General features: G+C 41.8%; 2 protein-coding genes and 1 long non-coding RNA gene across 3 annotated transcripts in view; 1 reads left to right on the top strand and 2 right to left on the bottom strand.

The window, feature by feature from the left end:
- Positions 1 to 392: 392 nt before the first annotated feature.
- IFT70B (intraflagellar transport 70B) lies at positions 393 to 4,770 on the bottom strand. Its single transcript, XM_067549180.1, has one exon. It carries the CDS (start codon positions 4,630 to 4,632, stop codon positions 2,629 to 2,631), a length of 2,004 nt encoding a protein of 667 aa, XP_067405281.1. The 5' UTR covers positions 4,633 to 4,770; the 3' UTR covers positions 393 to 2,628.
- Positions 4,771 to 4,781: 11 nt separating this feature from the next.
- Positions 4,782 to 21,714, top strand: LOC137153611 (uncharacterized). Its single transcript, XR_010919849.1, has 3 exons — positions 4,782 to 4,882; positions 15,936 to 16,053; positions 21,167 to 21,714. It is a non-coding gene; the product is annotated as an uncharacterized lncRNA (long non-coding RNA).
- The window catches only part of PDE11A (phosphodiesterase 11A), a 191,312-nt gene continuing 184,976 nt past the window's right edge, over positions 16,195 to 22,530 (bottom strand). The window contains exon 20 of the mRNA XM_067549179.1: positions 16,195 to 16,353. Within this exon, the coding sequence (XP_067405280.1) occupies positions 16,195 to 16,353 (159 nt within the window). The remainder of the gene's footprint in view (positions 16,354 to 22,530) is intronic.

Genomic DNA, 22,530 nt, shown 5'->3' with positions numbered 1-22,530 from the left:
ACATCATAGAATAGTTCAGCCATGAATAAAACTAAAGTGCTCTTCATTCTGCATTAAACTGCTAGAAGGACATTCAACATTTGCACTGACACCTACACATGCAAAGTGATTTTTTTAAAATGTTCACTGGGTTTTACAGAACATGCATGATGAATATTAAACAAAGCCCTGATGTTCCCTGTGTCCCTGCCCACAGCCTGCACTTCAGTCTCTTATGTGGAGTGACTTTTAAAAACCCTTTTTTAAAGGTCATGCTGTTTATGCTGCATAATATATAATACAATTTCACTGTAAATCAGAAAGATGCTTTACTGCCTGCTGCTGTGCTCCATGAATGTGAACAAAAATTGAAATCACAGGTCTCCTGCCTCATGTGGAAAGAGTAGTGGAAAATAGTTAATATAATGGTGCGGGGCTGGATGGCTCCATGAATGAGTAATGAACTATGGAGGCCTTACTTCTATGACGCTGTGCCAAATGGCATGCTCTAGTCTTGTCTACACTAGGAAGTTTGCCCATTGCTGACAGGGTGCAGCTGAGCTAATGCTGAAAATTATTTCTTTCCGCATGTAGTCTGGATCAGAAGGCATTTAGCATCATTTCAGAAACTCTGCTTAAGCCTTAATATTACCTAAAACACACCCATTTCCCTTGTCTGAAAATCTGATGAGCAACTGTACCCCTCACCAGAGGTTTTTCTCCCAGTGTGTGAACACATTTAGTTCACCAATGTTGAAACTGTTGTAAGCCTTCTGTTTGATGTTACTAATCAAGGACCTGCCATTCATGATCAACCTTATAAAAGACAAATTTTGAGGTGTTAACGATTGGTCTCTGGACAAAAAAGGGGTGATGAACATAGCAGAACAAGATGAAGACGTGGAAAAGTCAGTATACATAAGGGGGGGCTCTCACTGCATCTGGATTCTTTACCGCACACTCAGTAAAACCAATAAACACACTTAATACGTGAACTGGTCAAAAGATCTCCTTTCTCTTGCCAGGTCAACCACAGCTTGACTGGACTTGAACTGGACTTTTAGAGCCAAGCGTTCCTGAAATTTGAAATCTTACTGAATAAGCAGTGCAAGGGGAAGCTATCTAAAGGGAGTGGATTAAAGGTACAATATAGATCCTTTAAGAAGGATATTTCAGGTTTATCACCAATTTGTGAGGAAGGGTGTGCAAAGAAGAGAACAGCCTTCAGGAAGACAATTGGACAGTGACCAGCAGAGGGCTGGATTGCACAAAGGTAACAAAGAAGGAACATATGTTTCAGAAGGTATAGGAGGAATATAGAGATGGCTGTCTAGATCCAGTATTAGCGCAGCTGCAGAAGGAAGGAGTGGGAGTAGGTAAATGAACAGCTTTTCTGAGAGGTATCAAGTAGGAGGAGAAAACTGACTGAAGATTAGATTTTTTTCACCACAGGATAGGAGCAGTAAGTCTCATATGAAATTGGTATTAAAATCTTTTGAACACTGGTGATTCTGATATAATTACTAATTCATGCAGCCCTTACCTGAGGTTGGCAAATTGTAAGAGTACTATTGCCATCAAAGGGAGAGACGGAACAGATATCTAAACACACCAGGACAGACCCCGAATGATGGGTTATTTCCACATGTGCTACTTTGAACAAGCTATCGAGTAAACTCTAGAGATGAGAGTAGATGGGAGATAGTAGACAAGACGGTACTTCTAAGACCAACACATGAAGTGACATGCAATGCATAACTTATTAAACTGGAAGGGAGCAATGGTAGTAACATAACATAGGAAGAGCTAGCTATGAAAGTAGGTCATAAGTACTAGAAATGAAGTGACCAATGCCTGAACCAACTCCTATTTATCACAGCCCAATTTACATTAGAATGTACAGAAATACCCATCTTGCCAGTGTAATGTACACCACAGAACCAGGAACACATTCATCTTTGAGGCTCATTGAAGGAAGAGAAGCAGAGTAAACTTGGTTCCCATTTCTCTGCTCTACTACACACACCTCACCTCCTTCTCAGTTCCTGAATTAGACCTGTCACTTGCCCAACCCCAAGCACAAGGGTAAAAATAACAGAAAACTGCTAATTTTTTGTAGCCTCATTTTTATAAAAAAAAACCCTATTTTTATATTGGGAAATACAACCACTATAACATAAGATCTGTGAAGTGGAATAGAAAAAAAGAAAGAAAGCATTTCCCAAAAGAAGGAAATGAACATAAATTAAAGCACTGCCTGATATTTCCATTGAAGTAGGGAAGGAGAAATTATTTCAAAGTGTCGACAGACAGATGAAAAAAGCTAGTGATTGTTGCTTCATTAATAAAACCATATACACAGAATAACTTCCACAACATTGCTGTAATAAGATTCTTGGTAGTCAGAACTAAAAAAAACCCATATAAAATATCACTGGTGCATGAGGATTGTTAGTCATTAAACACATGTTAATTTTGTGCTAGTACACCATTTTCCATTAAATACAGCAAAACAGTATACAAATATATTTAAATGCTATACATCAAAAAGAAAATATACTACTTTGTATAACCAGGGTCAACATCAACAAAAGTGAAAATAAAACAAGAGAAAGTCCATATCTGTGTTGTATAGAAATACCAGAGTATTTACATATTCCACCCAATGACCTCATACATCAGTGCCCTCAACTGCCTAGCTTCATATGTAACTGTGTTCTTCCCACTGTGCATCCTCTCTTCTTCAAGTGGTTGCTCAATAACAGCTGGGATGTTCCTGCCATATAGTTCACACTGCTCTAGAAAATGGACACACTCTTGAATAACACTATCACGCAGCATGATCATGTGCTTGGACATATTCTCCAGCAAGGACAGGAAGCATCTTTTAGCATAATACCAAGTATCTGTGCCTAGCTTTTTGTTATAAGGCTCCAAACTTTTAATTACCCTTGAGATGCCAAAGTCATAGTTTCCTTTAGCACAGTAGAGTGTGCCGATCACTAGGTTAACGATGCAAAGGTGGTAAATCTTTTTATCAGGGTCGTCATAAGAGAGCTGCTCTTCTTCCTTCTCAATCTTCCTCATCAACTCCTCTGCCTCTTCATTCTGACTGGTCATGATATAAGAGACGCAAAGGTTGGCCAGCACAATGGCACTGACTTGCAGGATGTTATCATAGTGCTTCTTGACAATGGGCTCATAGAAGCCAATGGCCTCTTTGTACTTGTTCTCCTGCATGAAGAGTACATGAGCCACATTCAGCTTCCATACCTCATGTTCATTGCAGAACTCCACTGACTTGCGAAAGAGCTTTTCCACCATAGTGTAATTCTCCATGTCCCAGTATATCTTTGCCTGGGCCATCAAGACAGGCACATATTTCTCCAGAGTCTCGTCATATTCATTAACTGCCTTCTTGACAGCCTCATCATCCCGGTTTTGCCTAGCTTCCTGCACCTGCTTGGTAAGCTTTCTCAGCTGCTCAGTCACTGTTCCTGCCAGCTCATCTAGCTTGTGGAAGGCCTCCTCAGGAGCAGTTTGACACGTAATCATGGCATCCAGGAAGTTGTACAGGTAAGGTGACAGCAGCTTGTAGGTCAGATGGGCATTCTCTGCTAACACATCGGCAGCCAGGTCATAGTATTGATGCTTACAGTACAGCAGCAGCAGGTTCCCAAAGGTCTCTGGTGGGCAAGGGTTCTGCTGCAGAAGGAACTGTAGTTTCTCAAACCCTTCAGTGGGCCGGCTGTCCATGTTCATCAACGCCTGGTTGTGCAGGGTGACGGGGTCCAGCTCTTCCTCAGCCCTTGGCGGCATGTCTGTGAGTGCCTCCTGGGCTGCTTCCAAGTTGCGTAGCTGGTACTCGATAGCGGCTTTGAGGTTAAAGGCCTCCACCAGGGCGGTGCGGTGCAGCAGCAGGGTGTTGCCCACACTGCGGACATCAATGCCCTCGGTGGTCATGCCCACGCTGAGCTCGGGGTGCTGGTGGATGCCACGTTCAATGATGTCAGAGATGTGTTTGAGGGCAGGCGCATACTGCTTGGCTGCGTAGCAGCACAGCGCCATGTTATACGACAGCTCGGGGCAGTAGCCCAGCACCTGCATGGCACCTGCAAATTTGCCGCAGGCCTCCTCGTGCCGCCCTTCCTGGTACAGTAGGCAGCCCAGGTTGACCTCGGCATCTGGCAGCTCGGAGGGATCCTCAGCGGCGCCGGGGCTACTCTCGGTGGCAGAGGCCAGCACCTGCTCCACCAGGCTCTTGGCCGCGGAGAGGTCGCCCTGGGCGTAATGGGCGGCAGCCTGCAGGCGAAGGGCGCGTCCCTGGTAGGCGGGCACATCGAGCAGAGGGCTGGCGGCCCGCAGGGCCTCAGCGTAGAGCCCGGCCTTGTAGAGGGACTGGGCCTGGTACAGCCGGTACTCGTCCAGCTCCGGGTGCAGCGCCCCCAGTTGCTCGTAGCACTCGGCCGCCGCCGCGAAGTCCTGCAGCTGGTAGTAGCAGTAGCCGAGCAGGGAGAGGCCGGCCCGGGAGCGGCTGCTATTCTGCAGCTCGCTGCCCAGGATCCCCACCGCCTCCGCGAACCGCCCGGTCCGGATCAGCCCGTAAATAGCCGCCGTGAACTCCCCGTCCGGGATGGGAGCGGCTCCGGCCATGCCCGCGGCTACCAGGGCCAGTGCGTCCCTCCCTCTGTCTCCGTTACCAAGGCAACGGCGGCGCCCCACCGGAAGCGGAAGTACTCGCGACTGTCAGTCGGACGGCTCCTCTCACGTCCTCGCTGCCACGGCAACAGCCTGGGCGGAAACCGGAAACGCTTGGAACTGGAAGGGAACCGCCCTCCTCCACAGCTATCGCGCGGGTGGCGGCCGTTCTGTCGGAAGCAGAAATGACGTATTTCCCTGGCCGGTGAGTGTGTCTCGCTCTGCGCCCCTCTCCGGCTTGTTCCGGGAGTGAGGGCTGGGCCGCGAGCCCGTGGAGACGATAGGCGTGCCGCAATGCATGTTGGGAATCGCAGTCTCTCTGCGGGCTGCTCCGCCAATAGGATGGCGCGTTGCATGTGTGGCTACTTGGCTGCCTGCGGCTGGCCCGCCCGGGCGGGCTCAGTCAGAGCTGCTCAGCCCAAAGCCCCACCATTAGGAGGGGCGCGGGGAGCAGCGTGCCGCAGGCAGGGCCTGAGCCTGGGCCTGGCTGACAGCCCCTCTCGGCAGGGGCGTGGCCCTTCCCCCGCCTCCCTGTGGCTGGAGGACCCGCGTGCCTGCGTAACAAAAAACAGCGGCTGCCTGGCCTGTCTCCAGCGGGGCCGGTAAACCCGCCGGGTCCCGAGCGTCCATCCCCAGAGGGCCGCAGGGCCAAGGCCAGGGCCAGGGCCAGGGCCAGGCTGGCTTGGTGACGAAAAATGCCTAGTTTGATCCGGCCTGGTACCTGCCGTGGTAGCCTGGAAACTGCCCCGGGCGCCCTGCACCAGGGATCGAACCTGGTGCCGCCTCAGTGCTGACACCACGCGGGAGCTCAGCTCAGCTCAGCTCACCTACCTACTAGGGCTGTGAGAAGTCGGAAGCTGTGGCGGAGAGCGGCCACTAGAGGGCAATCCGCTACCATTTGTAACCCAGATCTCAGTGCGTTTTACAAAGGTGTGTGGGGGGAGGAGTATTAGCCCCATTTTATAGAAGAAGAGACTGAGGTGTATAGAGATTAATGTCCTAACTTCCAAAGGTGTTGGTTGCTGAAACACAGGCCAAATGTGACTCATCCAGGGTCACACAGTAAATTGATGGATGATCCAGGAATAACCCCCACTCTCCACCCCCCAATCGACTTATTCCTAACGGTTTAGCCATGTTGTCTTTCATGGACAAGAAGTAGCAAATTCCTCAACTAGACTTTCATGATTTAATTGAAGCAGGACTCTTTAATGGTTTAATAGTATAATAATAGACACAGATATATATTGTTAATTAATTAAGAGACTAATACCCAAAAGTATGTGGATTTCTCGGGTTTTATAGTTAGATTGTAATAGTATCTTTATAAACCTTTATTTTCTGACATCTACAATTTAAGTTTCACTTGAGGCTAAATGAGGCACAGTGTGTATGCAATATATTGGATTTCTGCACTAGTGCTAAGCCATCTTATAAAATATTTTAAAAATGAGTTCCACTTGTTTGCAGACATTGGTGTGTAAAAACAGAAGTTAAACAGATTTAAGATTTTTAAAATTAAGCTTGCCACAAAATTAACCACTATCGCTTTATGGTATTTGGGGGGAGGAGAAGGAAACCCACTACATAAGCTATTTAGATGCATAAATAAGCTACACTCAGGTTAGGTCTTATTTTGTGATATATCAAAGATTTTGTTGAAAAAGTGTTCAATTATGTTCCTCTGCAATTACCAACAGTATATTTTTGTTACAGCTTAGTTCTGAATATAGCCATTGATGGGTATAAGAAGGGTGTCTGTGCAACATTTTATTTATATATTTTTAATGTAATACTGTTCCAGAGAACTGGCTGGGGTGTCAGGGAATAGAAGCACACAGTTTGCATTCACAGATGAAGGCAAAATCATTTTCAAATTAAATGAATACACAAATCACAGACCAAAATTGTCATGGATATCAAAGTTGGTCTGACTGCTCAACTTCATTCAGCTTTTGATGGGTACTTGAGAAATAGAGATTGGTGGGTTGTGTGTTTTTGTTTTTGGAAGGCCTTTTAATTAATGCTGTAATCTTTGTTGAGCAATCAATACATTGAAGTGTTCTAAAATGTTGAAGGATTACCCTTTCATGGTATGATCTTAGAAATGTAATTTAAAAACTCAGAGCAGATTTCAAAGTAAGAGAGTGTGATCTTGATAAAGTTCAGGTTTTCAGTTTACACAAGTTGTGGAATAAACAAAATCGAAGGATCCACCTAACAAATACTGTTGGTAGTTTGACCAGGTTGCACTTGTAAGATAGATACAAATTGTTGAAGAGAGATTGCATGGACACCAGGGTCTAGATCCACAAAGGGAACTTACCTGAGCATTGCAGCCAGCACCTAACGTGAAGTGCCCTGCTATCCAGTGGAATCCTCAGCCAAAAGTTAGGTGCAATGCATAGGGAGAGTTAGGATCTCAGTATGGGATTCACAGAAGCCAGCAAACTGGGCAGGGAGCTGCTTAAGATAGCCAGTAGGAAATGCCAAGGAAAGGTGCGCAGGGCCTATGCCCCCCTCTCCCTCATAAGGACTTAGGTGCTTAACTCTTAAGCTGGAGGGAGATGCCTCTGTCTGCTCAGGATTCACATAAATTAACTGTCCCTGGGGTTAAGTGCCTAAGACAGCTCAACCCTTTCTCCAAAAAACAAAAACTGAGGAGGCTTCCTCTCCTCCTCCCCTCACCCTCTGCTCAGTCGTCCAGTAGTTAGAACAGTTGTGGGAGACCTGGTCAAATACTCACTGTCTCTTATTTGGAGCAGTGGGGAGGCTATGGGATATTGTGAGATGAGTCTCTCTCCTGTTGAAGCTGTTCCACTTTGCATAAAATATTTAAAAATTCATTGGGCCAGAGAGACCCATGAGAATGACTGTGGACCAATGATTAGTGCACTCTCCTGTAAGATACTGTTTCAAATGCCTAGTCCAGTGAATATTTAAGCATTCCATACAAAGTGGAACAGCTTCAACAGAAGAGATTCCCCTTTTCAGAATACCTTAGAGCCCAATGCTTAGGGCACTCACTGGGAGGTGAGTGGGGACTTGAACCCAGGGGTGAGTGCTCTTACCAATGGACTGGAAGATATAAGACCACCACTGCTGTGATTTGGGCAGTACCCAATTTGGTAGGAGAGCTCTTAGGCGGCTTCTGATAAAACCTTCTGCATCAGGGCAGGTAATGCCTAGTTTGAACAGCTCTCCAGGACCTTAGGGAACTTTGTGCATATCTACTCGTGGAGATTTAGGCACCTAGTGACTTTAGGGCCAGACCGCAGCTGAGCAGAGGTTTTGAGAATCTAAATTTTGGACTTAGGCACTTAAGTCCCTTTGTGGATCTAGTCCCATGGGCTGAAATCTTCCTGGCTACACAGCTGCAACTCCTATTGACTAGAATGGGAGTTGCACATACATAAGTAGCAGAATTTGGCCAGTAAACTAATGCCTGCCTAACTTTGTGCAATTATAAACACTGGGGCCTTTTCTCCAATATGTAGGAAGGTAAATGTCATAACTTCTGTGTGGATAAAAATTTGATTTTTTTAATTTAAATTGGGTTTTTTTATTTTGTTTAAATTATGTTTTTGGGGTTTTTTTTACATAAACCTGTTTAAAATGGAATCTGAATTTAATACAAAATATGTTAAGACCTAAACTTCTTAAAATCTCGTAATAGATTTGAATAAAATATAAACATGCAGAGACAATGAGTCACTATAAAAAGTCAGAGTTAGAGTTAAAGGCTGCTTTTCTATATAAAGAAAGAATCGGAGAAAATATCTAACTTTTGAGGTCAAGTTTTATAAATATGGCACTATAAGTCAGCCTATGTAATTTAGGAGACTGTCTCATTTTCAAGAGATGTAGGTGAGTATAACTTTAAGCTCCAGTCACTTTTACTTAGGCATATTTGAAAATTTTCCCAGGCTGACCTGAAATAATTATTTAAATTCACTGACTACACTTAATCCCTTTGTTTAATAAATCATTTAATTGGAAATGTGGAACATGTTGATAAGAGAAGTTCACGTACCAAAACATTGAAGGCAGTTTTGCTTAATAAAAATAAATTTTATACACACAAATCATGAGCAAAAAGTGAATTATCTAGTAAATAAGCCATATATTATTCACCATTTTCTGACATACTAAAAATGTATAATTAATAAGAATTTGAAACTGTTAAGCTATATAAGCTATTAAATAAATGTATATAATAATAGTGTATCCTCCTAGGTAGCAAAAAGATACACCGAATCTAGTGTAAAGGCTATTTAGTTGTAAATCAACATGTTTTAATAGTTATATCAACCAGTGAGAATGCACCTTTCTTTAGAAAATAACTGAAGTACAAATGGAAAAGTTGATTCAAATCAATGATTTAAATCAAGGCTTTCCACTTGATGATTTAAATCACTAATTTAAATTGCCTTGATTTAAATCAATCCACAGTGACTTTTCCCCTTGCCCTTTTATTGAAGAAACTAGGGGTTCTCCTACCTGAACCCACAGACTTCAACAGAACCACATGAGGCAAGGGGCATCTTCACAGATGGTCTTCACCTCTGCCCTGTTGCCTGACCCATGCGCCGGGAGGATCCCAAGCTCCAAACAGCAGAGCTTGGGCCCTCCCACAGTCAGCCCCATTTTGTCAGTTATTTTTAGTAAAAGTCAGGGACATGTCATAGGCTTCCATGAATTTTTTGTATTGCTCATTCGTGTCCCTGACTTTTACTAAAAATAACTGTGACAAAATGTTAACCTTAATCATAACTGGTAAACAAAAGGAGAATGGAATCAGAAATTAATGGATCAAAGTTGGTGAATCAGAAATGCTACTTAATTGGTAGACAAAGTAATGAGAGGATCAACATTCCATCCATCAACTCCTTTTGATGTCCTTGAAAAACTTTGGAGTGAAGATGTCAGGACTAAGTTTTATGTAGACTATCCCTGGCAGGTAATTGTCTAACCTGCTGTTAAAAACCTCCAATGACGGAGATTCCATAACTTCCCTAGGTAATTTATTCCTGTGCTTAACTATCCTTACAGTTAAGAAGTTTTTCCTAATGTCCAACCTAAACCTCCCTTGCTGTAATTTAAACCCATTGCTTCTTGCCCTATTCTCAGAGATTAACGAGAACAATTTTTCTCCTTCTTCCTCGTAACAACTTTTTATGTACTGGGAAAACTGGTAATATGTCCCCCCTCAATCTTCTCTTCTCTAGACTAAAGAAACCCAATTTTTTTCAGTCTTTCCCCATAGGTCATGTTTTCTAGACTGTTAATCATTTTTGTTGCTGTCCTCTGGACTTTTGCCTATTTGTCCACATCTTTCTTGAAATGTGGCGCCCAGAACTGGACATAATACTCTAGTTGAGGCCATATCTGCATACAGTAGAGCAGAAGAGTTTACTTCTCGTGTCTTGCTTACAACACTCCTGCTAATAGATTCCAGAATGATGTTTGCTTTTTTAGAAAGTTTTACACTGTTGATTCACACAGTGGAATGGGAGGAGCAAACTTTACTACCCTGGCTGCAGCCCCACTGTCTCCTGAGACCCCAGGATCCATAACAATGCTGTTGGGTCTTTGTTGTCCTGATCCTGAAAGATGTTCTGATCAGACTGGCCAGACAGAGAGAACCAATGACATTGCTATCTCCAGTGGCTTCGGCAAAGTCTAAGCAACACCTAGAATGTGAGACTTAGGTTCCTGCGGTCACTCCCTGCCTTGTGTCTTTTTTTCTTTCCTTGCCTTATTTCTTCTCTTTCCTATCTTTCTCCTTTTGCCTTCTGTTTAATAACAGTCTGGCTTGGCTGGCCAAGACTGCAGCTTTTGCAATGCTGTGTTGAGCCTGTGACCAATGAGGCAGTTGAAAGCCTGAGGCTGGTGCAAGTCTGTCAGGTCTCAAAGTGGCTGATAAAAGCCTTTTGCTGTGCCCATGTTTCTTCAGCAGCAAGGTTCAAGTGAGAGTTGGCACCAGAAATAGAAGATGCATTTTCTATCTTTGCTGTTCTTTTCTGTCCCTTTTTGTGTATGTTTTGTCTTCACGGAAATGGGATCAGAATTCTACAGCAACTGCTTCAGACCATCTCAACTAACTTCTCTTTTCCTCAAAAGGATCTGAAAAGATGGTCATATAGGTTTTTCCCCTATAAAAACTCCGCAGATATAGGTAAAGGGATTAAGGGATATTGTTAAAATAAAAGCCTTACTTAATATTTCAGATGCTTTAACTGTTTCCTCCTTTTTCAGTATCTTGAATGAAAGGTTAAAGTTTCTAATGGTGGTTGTTACAACAAGAGTAAGCCAGTATAACATGACGCAAAATCCCAGACCATACTTAAATGTTTAATGTTGTAACAATAAGTAATAGTATCTTGTCCCTTTTTGGGCCTCAGACATACCCGTTTCAACACATCAGGGCCCATAAATAGCAGGGCCCGAGGTAAAGCAAGATATATGTATGTCATACAAGAATTTGGTGATAATTTCCAAAGCCCTTATTGAGATAAATGAACATTTTTTGAACTTTTTAAGAGTTATTCACTTAAAAAACATGGGTTATTTCAATGTGACATTTCATCAGAAATGGCTAAGCATATGTACCATTTCTTCTGGATAATGGCACATCATCCCGAAAATTACAAATCAAAGACCCTTACTAGTGTGAGTAATCCTCCCACCTGCAAATAGTCCCATTGAAGTCATGGGCATTTGGTCACAACACTGTAAATTGGGTGCAACTCCCTGAAATGAAGGCTTGCTTCCATGAAAAAGGGCTGCAGGTCTGTTTCAAGAAATGAAATTTGAACCCCTCAAAGGTGTTTTTAGTGCTTCTACTCTTTCTTTTCTAGGGAGGTCTTGGAATGTCCATCCTTAGAGGTTTTTAAGGCCCGACTTGACAAAGCCCTGGCTGGAATGATTTAGTTGGGGTTGGTCCTGCTTTTGAGCAGGAGGTTGGACTAGATGACCTCCTGAGGTCTCTTCCAATCCTAATCTATGATTCTATATGAATGAATAACCAATAGATGAGGCTCTGATAATTAGATAGTCCTCTGGGAGGGTCGGGGGGGGGAAGAAATTACAGGAAACCATTAAAGTGATTTATTAATTTTTAATGAGACAAATAAAAGAAAACCAATTTGTCCATTTCAAAACATGCTTTTAAAAAATGTTGAATCAGAATTGTTTGACAGAAACTAAAACAAAACAATGAGGGAAATGGAATTACAATAAGAAATATAGAAAGGAAACAGATGCAATAAGACAAATTTCCAGTCCCAAGTTATGCATTTTTACAGTACATAGGCTCCATTTACTGTAGAAAAAATACATTTTATGCCTGACTCTGCATGTGTATAATGTCTCTCTCACAAACACACAGACTTGGTTTACAACAGTATTTCTCATAGAGTTGAAAGATGCAATGTCCAACATGCTTGTAAACTAAAAATTAAATCCAAAAGCTTCATAATCCAAAATAATCAGAGAAGGAAAAGGTAACAAGTAATATACAGTATGTATCCCAGTACTGTCAAATTCAATAGCACATCCTTGATGATAACTTCTGGACCCTTTTATTTCAGCTAATTTATATCTTTTTATGTTCACTGGTTAGAACCAATCCAGAAAATTTTAATGTTAATAAAATCCTCAGATTCTTTGAGGATTGCCAGTATCATTTTCTTGCTTCACGTTTCCTGACATTCTGAGCACTGGAAGTGCCTTCTGTTAATTTTGTTCTGACAGATTTATGTAATCATGAAACCTTAAAGCTAGTCCTAAAACTTTAATAAATACACAAAATATCTAGATATACCTAGAATTTCTTAATTTTAGTAAAGGCCAACTAACATATTCAGTATGTATGCTGAAACATTATTTATATTAGCATGAACTAGTGAACTGTCTAAATCCCACTAATTATTTTTTATATCAGGCACCGCTGGCTGCAGTTTTCAAAAGTGTTTTGTGAATACTGGTATTGGCTTTGTTGATAATTAGGCATGTTCATAAACATGCAGTGCACCAGAAGTAGGAGAGGTTAAGAAGGTCACCAGGCCAGAAAAAGCAGCTGCTGTTCTAGTGACTCAATGAATACCTGAGCTAAAATGGAATATACCCATCCATACTATTGTTTATCATTTATTTACTTGATGGGCACAAATCCTACTAATCAACAAATTCAAACCTTGTAAATGACGGTGTGCCAGTGCCCAGATTCTGCTAAGTACTAAGCACCTCCTGGGAGGAATTAAGCATCCAGAGCTCCCACTGACTTTAATGGAAGGTGCTCAGCACTTTGTAGTTATGGGCCACAAATATCTTACAGACAAATTATTGTCTTTAATCAGGCAAAATTCCTATTGAAGATGGGGACAAATGACTGGGGACTCTTCACTGCCCAGTGGGATGCTGATCTGTGTGTGGGGTGTCTCCACAGGAAGGCTGGGGGAAAGGGCTGAGCAAGGCTGTCATAGCCCTCCTTTCTGGGTACAAGTGGGTCCTCCTCTGCCCTGCTTAAACCCGTGCTAACCCCCACGGGTCCCTGTGACATAGCAAACACGTAGTAACTGCAGTCCAGAGCTCAGTATGCTGTAGACAGACACTCTCTACAAGCCTCTCCTCTCCCCCCAAATTTGCTCCTCCCACTTGTGCAGTGGAACCACCCAGCTGGATCTCTGCATCAGCAAAGGACTGAGCAAGGACTGCGGGGTTTGGCTGTTAGTCTACACTTTACAGTGATCTCTCATGCACTTCTTTCCTAGAATAGGCTTACAAAACATTTCAGTTCTGGAAAAGTTTGTTTCTCTAGAAAAGCTGTTTTTGCACCGAAACAACAAACACCAAAACCTTTAATAATGAAGCTGACACAGTGACAAAGGTCTCTGACACCATCCCAGGTTTGAGAACCAATATTGTATACTTTTCTGTACAAATATTCCCCTTTTTCTGAAGAAATACAAATGTGTTGCCAGGATTTCAAGCTAAAAGTGTGAAAACTTTAATGCTAAGATTTTTTTTTGTGCCCAAGACTTTAGTATTTCAATCTTCAAAATACCAGTGGTCAAATTTTGTTTTCACTTCTACCAGTACAATCCTACTAATTTCAACAAAATTGCATCAGTGTGTTTGAAAGCAGAATTTTATGAGGATCCTGCTACAATCTTTCATTTGCTTTCTTGTGAAAGAATAGAATCATAGCATTAGTCAGCAGTTTCTGAATTTTGACCCACAATAGATAAGATACCCACAAGACAGGAGAAATAGATGGAGGCAATTACAAATAGCCATTTGATTGATGGTTGACATTGTTAGGGCCCCAACTGTATGTCAGGTGGCAGTGATGTTGAATTCCCATCACTGCCAGTGGGTGTTGCTATGGGCAACAGTGCACTGAAGCCAATAAAAAGGAAAGGAAATGAGGGAAAACTCAACCTTGGAGGAAGCTATAGGATATGTACTATAAATTATGTTACACTTAACAATATGTAATATCAAAATTCAGGAAAGCTATGTGTAGCTGCCAGCACTACCAAGTCAATCATGGTGTCTGTTTTTTCCCATAGAGCACATATTATATAAATAAGTTTTATATAGGTTTGCAGCAGACTATCCCAGCTCTTTCATTATTTGAGAAAGAATGAGGAGGTGGAAAGGTAACAGAAACACGTTCATACAGACTGTGCATGTATTCATCTCTGTATAGCATAGATTCTCACCTACCCACCCCACCCCCGGCTTTCTCTTTGGTAGTAAACCTGATATGGTTCAGTGGTTTAGATAACTAGATTTTCTTGCAGTGGTTCTGGAACCAGGCATTCTAATGTCTACACAAATTATAAGTAGTACAAAGCGTTTTAATAAATGGACATATTTTTTAAAATTGTCAATTAGATAGTAATGGTCAGATTTTCAAAAGTGCTCAGCGCCCATCTTACTTAGGTGCCTAGGTGGGAGAGGATGGTACTTAGTTTTTGTGGAAAATCTGGTTTTATAGGCCAGCTTCTGATCTCAGTTACATCAGTGACAATTCAGAGTATCTCCACTGAAGTCAGTGAGTTATTCTGGTTTGACACCAGTGTAAATAAGATCAGAAGCTGGCTTTAATTTCTTTGCTGTTTTTACCCAGTAGTAGCCATTGTTAGTTTCAAAATGACATTGTCATGACCTCTAATAACTGATGATCTTTTCTCTTGAATGGGGCGATTTCATGCTTTTGAAGTTCTAAAGGCGGGAAGCATTTTGTCATGCATCCTCTTGTATTCAGGTGCTTTGAATAGAGCAAGCAGTCTCAAGTCACAGATTAAGTGCTGTTTGCCAAGGATCTCAGCACTAATTGGAAGAGGCCAACCGTCTTGCAGTGCTAGTGTGATCGCTGAGAACTAGACATTTAAATTCTTGATCTATCATGTTTGATTAAAATTTTATGTACAACAGTTTATCCGATATGTGATCTTTGATTTGCTTTCTGCTAGCTGTAATAGGGTAGAAGAATGGTAAGAGAAATAAGAGGTAGTCAATATCCCATGTGATGGTACTCTCTTCCCCTACCATATCTTATGGGTAACAGTCAAAATGTTCATGTCAGTTGGAAATTATAGCAGAAAGACGCATCCATAGTATGCTCTTCAATGCAGATTCTCTAGCACAAGGCAACAGATTTTCTTTTTATCCTATTTTCGTTAAAGGCCATTAGTCCTTTCTTTTGGGAACTCTACAGCTTAAAAAATGAATGCTTTAAAAACAGTATCTCTAAAAGAACAAACCCAAATTACCATGCAATAATTTTTGCCTTTATAAAATTTCCACCTGCAAAGCAATTCACTGCATTGTTAATATGAATATCTTATGGGAGCTGGGACAGGTTGGTATTTTTAAAGATAATAAAGTTTTGTTTTTAAATGTAGCAAAGACAGGCAATTCTAAAAGCCCTGATCAATCACTAAGAAGCTTTGTTGTAAAAAAATACTTCTGTAGAATACAAAGCAGGCTTTTCAGAACTCTCAAGCATAACAGAGGAAGGAAGAGTGAGAGAAACATTACAAAAGCAGGCATAATTGGTTCATAACAAATACTGAAAAGATGCAAAACAACAAAGTAATTACACGCTATTCTGTTTTCCCTCAGCTCCTTGCATATGCATTTATAAATGTGCATTCCAAGTCTGCTCTGTATTAATTTTATTAAGCTGTAAATTCTTGTATGTCAGTCTCGTTGGTGTGTGTGGGGTTTTGTTTTTTTTTTAACAGTAGCAGTTGAAATGTGGTGGAGCTGAATGATTGCTTTTTGTGCTGTGTCTTCGATGCGACTCCAGATATCAGCATCATCTTATCACAGGCCTTCTTGTCAGACCAACTGAACTCACAGGTAAAAGCTAAATCATAGCCAGCAAAATTACATCCAATCAATTAATCATGTCTGTGGAAGCATTTTTAAAAAATGATGTGACTAAGCTTAAGACAGCCTGTCAGATGGCTGTCGTCATAACAGCAGCTGACATTTGTAGGCTTAATGTATGTCTTCAAGAGACATAGTAAAGCTGGAAGAAGAGGAGGAGGATGCTGTCTGGGAGAGAAGTGTTGTCTGGTGCAGCTCCTCCCATTTACCTCTGTTTACTGCCACAGAGTCCAACATGGGCTTCAGTTTCACATTCACCTTCACTAGAGACTGGAGAAATATATAAAAGGGAGAAAAACAAATAAATACTGACAATATTTCTGATTCTCTGTTCCCACATATAGTGAATAATTAGATAAAGGGAACCTGTTGGCTGCACCAGTATTGACAACCCCAAAGAGTCAAAAATCATGGAATTGGCTTAAAATCAAGAGATTTTAAAACAATCTATTTTAGGTTCTTTTTATTTGCCTTCTGGGTTTGAGCTTTTGGGGTGTACTCAGGTTACATTTTCAAACTCTTTTCCACAGTCATGAGGGCTAGAAACTTAGGGTGACATCCTCACCCCCCCCCTTCAGCCTCTTTGTACTGAGTAAAGGAGCAAGTGCAAAGGGCTTGAAAAGCCCCGTATGTGGACAAGGGAAGAGTTCCCCAACATAGGAACTGGGGCAGACAGCCATAAGACTTTCTCTCAAGGAGTGAACCCTGTCACAATCCCCAGGCTTAGAGCAGTGTTGAGAGCGGGGCTGCAGCATGCAGTGCTATGGAGATTCCAGGCAGCAATGTGACCCATAGAATAACTCAGGGAGGCCACTAAAAGCCTCTCTAGCCCCTGGAGTGGGCCTGGATCAGAAGGGGCCTAAGCCACATCAACCCCAATTCCTGGGAGCTGTGAGTTCTGTGCTGAGCCATTTAAGGTATGTTCTTAACTGGCGCTAGCTAATTCTGGTTAAAACAGCAGTGAAGACACAGCCACCTGGCTTTTAACTGGGCGTAGCAGCTCGAGTTACAGCTTATAGGAGAACCTGGGGTTAAACCTGAGTTGCTCTCCAGTGTTAAATTGCTGTGTCTTCACTGCTATTTTAACCTGAGTTAGAGAATGCGAGTTAGCTACCCTGGGTTAAGAACACACCTTTTTTGCAGTACCCTAAGTGGCTCAACAGAGAACTCACAAATCAAAAGAGTGGTTTATGTGCAGCCTAATGATTCTGGGCTGCTCCAGTACTAGAGACATTCCCTTAGAGGCTCAGCACAGAATTTCACCCTGAGTTTTAGTTTAAAATGAAAGCTGAAAGTCTCACATAGTCACTTGTCTCCAGCAGCTGGGGCTCTTAAAACACCAGCTATCACCAGACTCTCAGTAATACCATGCAAGTTGGCAACACCACAAATAGTTTAGCCTCCCTCTAGTCTTTACTCCTGTGAATTATACCATTGTTACCCCTGGGGCTACTTGGGAGGGCAAGGGTTGCAGGATCACCACTGGGTTCCTGGTGTCTATGAGCAGGAGGCCTATTAGTTGAATGACAAGATGCACAAGTTGAAGAGAGTTCATGAACAAGCCTCTAATCCCCTTGAAGATAAGGGAGCTTAGATTTCACATTATGTGGGTAAGCAACACATGGCAGTCAGCAACTGTCAGCACCTGCATGTGCTTTCCAAGGCTGGAGCAGCATCACCTCTCAGCTGAGTTTAATGTTCATACAACACTCACTTGAGCTGTACATATTCAGAATAAAGAATGTATAAAGCAACTTGAATAAAGCACAGAAATAGTTTTCTTTTCTAGTCTCATTGAAGCCAACAGCCTTACACGGGGCTGGATCTGAAGAAGTTAGTGAGAATTTTTCCATTGACTTCAGTGGATTTTGGATCAGGCCCCAAATGACATAGCCATGGTAGACCTTCATAGGAAGATTACTAGAGATGTATATTTTCCTTTTAACCTCAAACCTTCATTTTGGAACTATGTATGCATGCTTGAGAAGTCACCATTTGTACCCTGGCTGTGACACCGTATTTCTAAAGATGGAGCCTTAAAACAGCAGTGAACATACACTAAGAATGGGTAAAGCAGCATGCCTGCTAAATTTGAAGTGTATGGGGCCCTGCACTGGTCAGATCTGTTAGATTTGAGATAAAGAAAGTTCGCTGTATCACTCTTGTGCAACCCTTTCCATTAACAGTGTGAGGCCTCTACAAGCAGGTTGGATATTCTGCTTTCTGTGATGGAATGTAAAGTGCATATTTGCAGTCTGAAGCAAGGTGGAGGAATTTGGAGAGACGGGAAAATGAAGGAGCAGACAATTTTACAGACATGCAGAATGTTTATAAATACAGGGGATGGTAGGAATGGGTTTTTTGCTGTTAATCCTGTCATTTAAACCAAATCACCAAGATGTGACAAAACACTCGCTGGGATTATTTAGCTGAGGTTAGTCCTGCTCTGAGCAGGGGGTTGGACTAGATGACCTCCTGAGGTCCCTTCCAACTCTATGATTCTATGTTAGTTCACCTGCAATCAGCTTAAATGGCCTCACAAGCCCAGAAGACTCTCTAGAATTGTAGGTTAATGTGGGTACCCTGCAAGTCAGGGAAGCTTGGTTACCTATTGAAGTAAGTCTTAGTAGATTTTTAATTGAGTTCCTGCTTGATGATTAAAGTTCAATGACCTGATTTTAAGATGTGCTGAGCACCTGCAATGTCAGTTGATTCAGTAGGAAATACAAATGCTCAGCCTTTTTGAAAATCAGACTATAAGTAACTAATTGATTTGTCTAGAGCATGGAGTAAATCTACTGTGAAGTGCTTCGACTATGCAGTTACCATGGAGTGAGACTTGAAGCCCAGTGGGAGGGGTTAGAGGCAGAGCTTAAATGGTCTCCCAATCAGTTTCAGAAATGGTATGCCTGACAGTGGCATTTCAATTACTTTGTAGCAACATTTTAGGACTTAGCATGTTCAAATTTATAATGTTTCTGTCGGCAGCAACTAGCCCACCTCTGAGTGCTCTATGTTTCTAGCTCTTTATTTCAGAGCATTACATATTTCTGCTAACCTATGTGATACAGCCCACTATAAACTTTAATATTTGTGGGAGAAACTCATTGCTGGTGTGGACAGGCAACCCCCTCCAGAATTCAGAGGCAGTCAATTAGACATACAAGCCCTAATAGCAGTTCACCAGGAACTTCCTATGAAAAGCAGTCATCCTGTCACAGCGATGGCAATGCATCTACAGATGTGCATCAACAGACAGGGCTAGAGCTAGCAGAAATGTCTTGAATTTTCAAAATTTTGATGAAAAAGTGCAAATTTTTGATGATTTTTTAAAAATCACCACTTTTGAAAACTATCATTAGGCAGAGACACAGTATTCTGCACCTTCCAGACCCCGTGACCTGAAAACACAGAATGATGTACACATTGCCCATGCTATAGACGTTTGCACTAATAACGTATACCTGCCTACAGTGAATGTAAAGGAGATGTAGGAGACTGGGAACTTGGGCACACCTGGCAATGCCTGACAGTTGTTCTTTAGTTCCAGGCAGACTCTGTACTCTGCTCTTTGAGCGGCAGTCCCACCACAGAATCAGACCACACCACAGGTTTGGCGTTTTCAGTTCCCTGTCCACCAGGGTGGTGAAAGCACTCTGGAAATGACCTGCTGTGGTGCAAGGTCTGTTGCTGCAGGTCAGAATAATGTTTCTAAGCCAGGACATCTGACAAACATGCCTTTAGCTTGCACAGTATGGGTAATAAGGGGATCCTAGAACCAAAGCAGATTTGTTCTTTGCTTTCTGTGGCCCTAGTCCAGTCCATTTCCCATCCTGCTGCAGAGCTGATGTCACTACCTGTTGCATACCAAAAGTGGTGCAGCGATAGCCTCGTACTGGTTGATGAAGGTGGAATTGCTGGCATTATACATGGACAAGATATTCTACTGCCACAAGTGCTGTGCAGTATCTCTGCTTGGGGTTTCCGCTGTCCCTATGGGTACATGAACATGGACCAAGCTAAGCCTAAAGGACCATATCCTGCTCCTGGCTCCTAAAAGTCCAAACAGTGTTGGCCCTTGCTGTATTGAGAATGCACCAGCATCAGTTCTACTTTTTGAATCGCAAGTTAATCAGCATATTTTGTGAAATGTGAACATCTTTTTGATTCCCTATGTGGATATATAGATTGCTCATAAATTTGGATTTAAGTGTATGTTAAAAGGTCAAGTAACTCAGGCATTTAAAGATTAAATAAGGAGGATGAGGATGCTTTTAGTATACTCCTTAAGATTACCCAAGGATATTAAAATTGGCTAAAATAAATTGAAAGCAATATTTCACAAAGAATAAACCAGATCTTTGATTTTTCAGTCTTATTACATCACAGGCAATTAATTCTGTTAAATAGTTACAGAATATGGAGTGTAATAATAAAAAAAACTTTAGCTTGTTACACATTAGTCAAGCTACCATGTTAGAAATGCTCCACAGCGCAAATTTTTCACACATTATATAAAATATCTATTCATACATTGATTAGATGTTTACAATACAGAAATAGTGTTTTATAGTTTGGATTTGCTCCCCTTTATTTTGATCTACTCTTAATTAAACCTACTACTGTAATTCCTATGGGAAATGAGCCTTTATTTTACTTTTTCCACTTACCAAAGCATTTTACTAGGACTTTTCTGACACAAACTACACAAACTGGATTTTATTTGTGCCTGAGATGTAATTAAAAACTCATTTGATTACTATATTTCTGGCCCTGTTTTATTTATTAAATGCCTGTAATCAATTTTTTTTTATGAAGCTTCTGGGAAATTATCTCAAAAGCAACGTTTCTCTCCTCCCTGGCAGGTTCTCGAACATTTACTGCATTACATTCACAGCACCTGTCCATGATCCAAATTAATTCACCAATTTATCCCTAAAGCTATTTCAGTTTATTTGGCTCTAGCCCAATCAGGGTTCTGTACCTCTAGCTCTACAATATACTTTCCATTTTATTGAATTAAAATCTCTTGATGTAATGTTCCTTCATGCAACTCTTTTTTTCTTTCATTTATTCCTCATAGGAACTGCCATGCCCGTTAATTTGGTGTCCAGGTTCATAAAATCCAGTCCCACTCCTACTGATGCAAAATTCCCATTGACTTCAGAGGGCAAAGGATGAAACTGAATGCTTCAGAAGAAGTCACAAATCCCCAATAATGCAGCTATTATTGTGAATGTCTTTGTACCCTAGTAAAATGACCCCAGCTGCTGATCAGTTTATGCTTTGAAGCATGAGGAGAGTCCAACACTGGCAATCTGAAACCTGTTGGCGCACACTACTGATGTCAATGGAGTGGGCTAATCACATGAATAACAGGTGCAGGATCGGGCCTCAAGATTGGTATTCTTTATAAAGTTATCCCTAGCTAGTGTAAAAGCTTTTTGTCTCCATTTTCCATTACAAAAATGTTAAGAGAACATTCATGTTAGATATCTAACACTCAAAAGTTAGGAAATACCAGTGACGTTGGCATGTATCTCCGTGTCTATATATTGCAGATTTTAAATATATGATTAAATACTGTTTCTCAAATGGTTCTGTATCACACAATTTTTTTCTACAAACTCAGACAGTTCTTGTTTGTTCTTGTTGTTCTATGTTACTCTGCATAGGCCACACAAAGAGAGAATGAAAGGATGCACAGTGAATGAGGTAGGAACTCTATATATTCACTGCATTTTATAGGACGCAGCTGACAAAGGTATAAGGAAAAAAAGTCGACAAAGACTTGTATTACTTGAAAAATAGTGTGTGATTGTGTCATGGAAGCTGTCGTAATGCTTTGTGATGATACCTATGCACAAGTCGGCAGAGTTAAGGCTGTGAAGGTAACCAGGAAGATATCAATGGGAGGATGGCAAACAGAGCTGCATGACTGGGATCAAAGAGGGTAAGATTAGCTATGTTTTTGACTGGCATACCCACTGGCTTTACTGGACTGTCCTGCAGCTGTTACAAACTTTGCCTATCACTAACTGGTACACATAGTCAAGTGGTCTGAAGGGAGAATTGAGGGCCAGGATTTCCTGACTTCTTAGCCTGACTGACACTGACTCCTTCTGCAGCCTAGGACAACATAATGAATCTCTTTGCCCAATTTCCCTCATCTGTAAAATGTGGATAGTAAATGTTGCCTACCTTACAGAGGTGGTGCAAAGATATATCTGCACTGCCAGTGGAGGTGTGAGTGCAGCTTGGGTAGCATGGTTACAAATAACACTTAAGACACACGTGATGTGGGTTTCTGTGCGGGCTGGCAATACAAGTGTGTACCCAGGATACCTGGCGGTCTTGCGCCAGTCTGTTTTCACTGCTATTTTTTTGCTGTACTAGTTCTATGAAAGCTAGCACAGATATACCCACACCTGCTGCAGTCACACCTCT

Source organism: Emydura macquarii, unplaced genomic scaffold (genome assembly GCF_026122565.2).
Source record: "Emydura macquarii macquarii isolate MOO-44397 ecotype Brisbane River unplaced genomic scaffold, CSIRO-AGI_Emac_v2 contig_1253, whole genome shotgun sequence".
Classification (NCBI taxonomy): domain Eukaryota; kingdom Metazoa; phylum Chordata; order Testudines; family Chelidae; genus Emydura; species Emydura macquarii.
The sequence above is the reverse complement of the archived record's forward strand: the minus strand, read 5'-3'. Positions and strand labels throughout refer to the sequence as shown.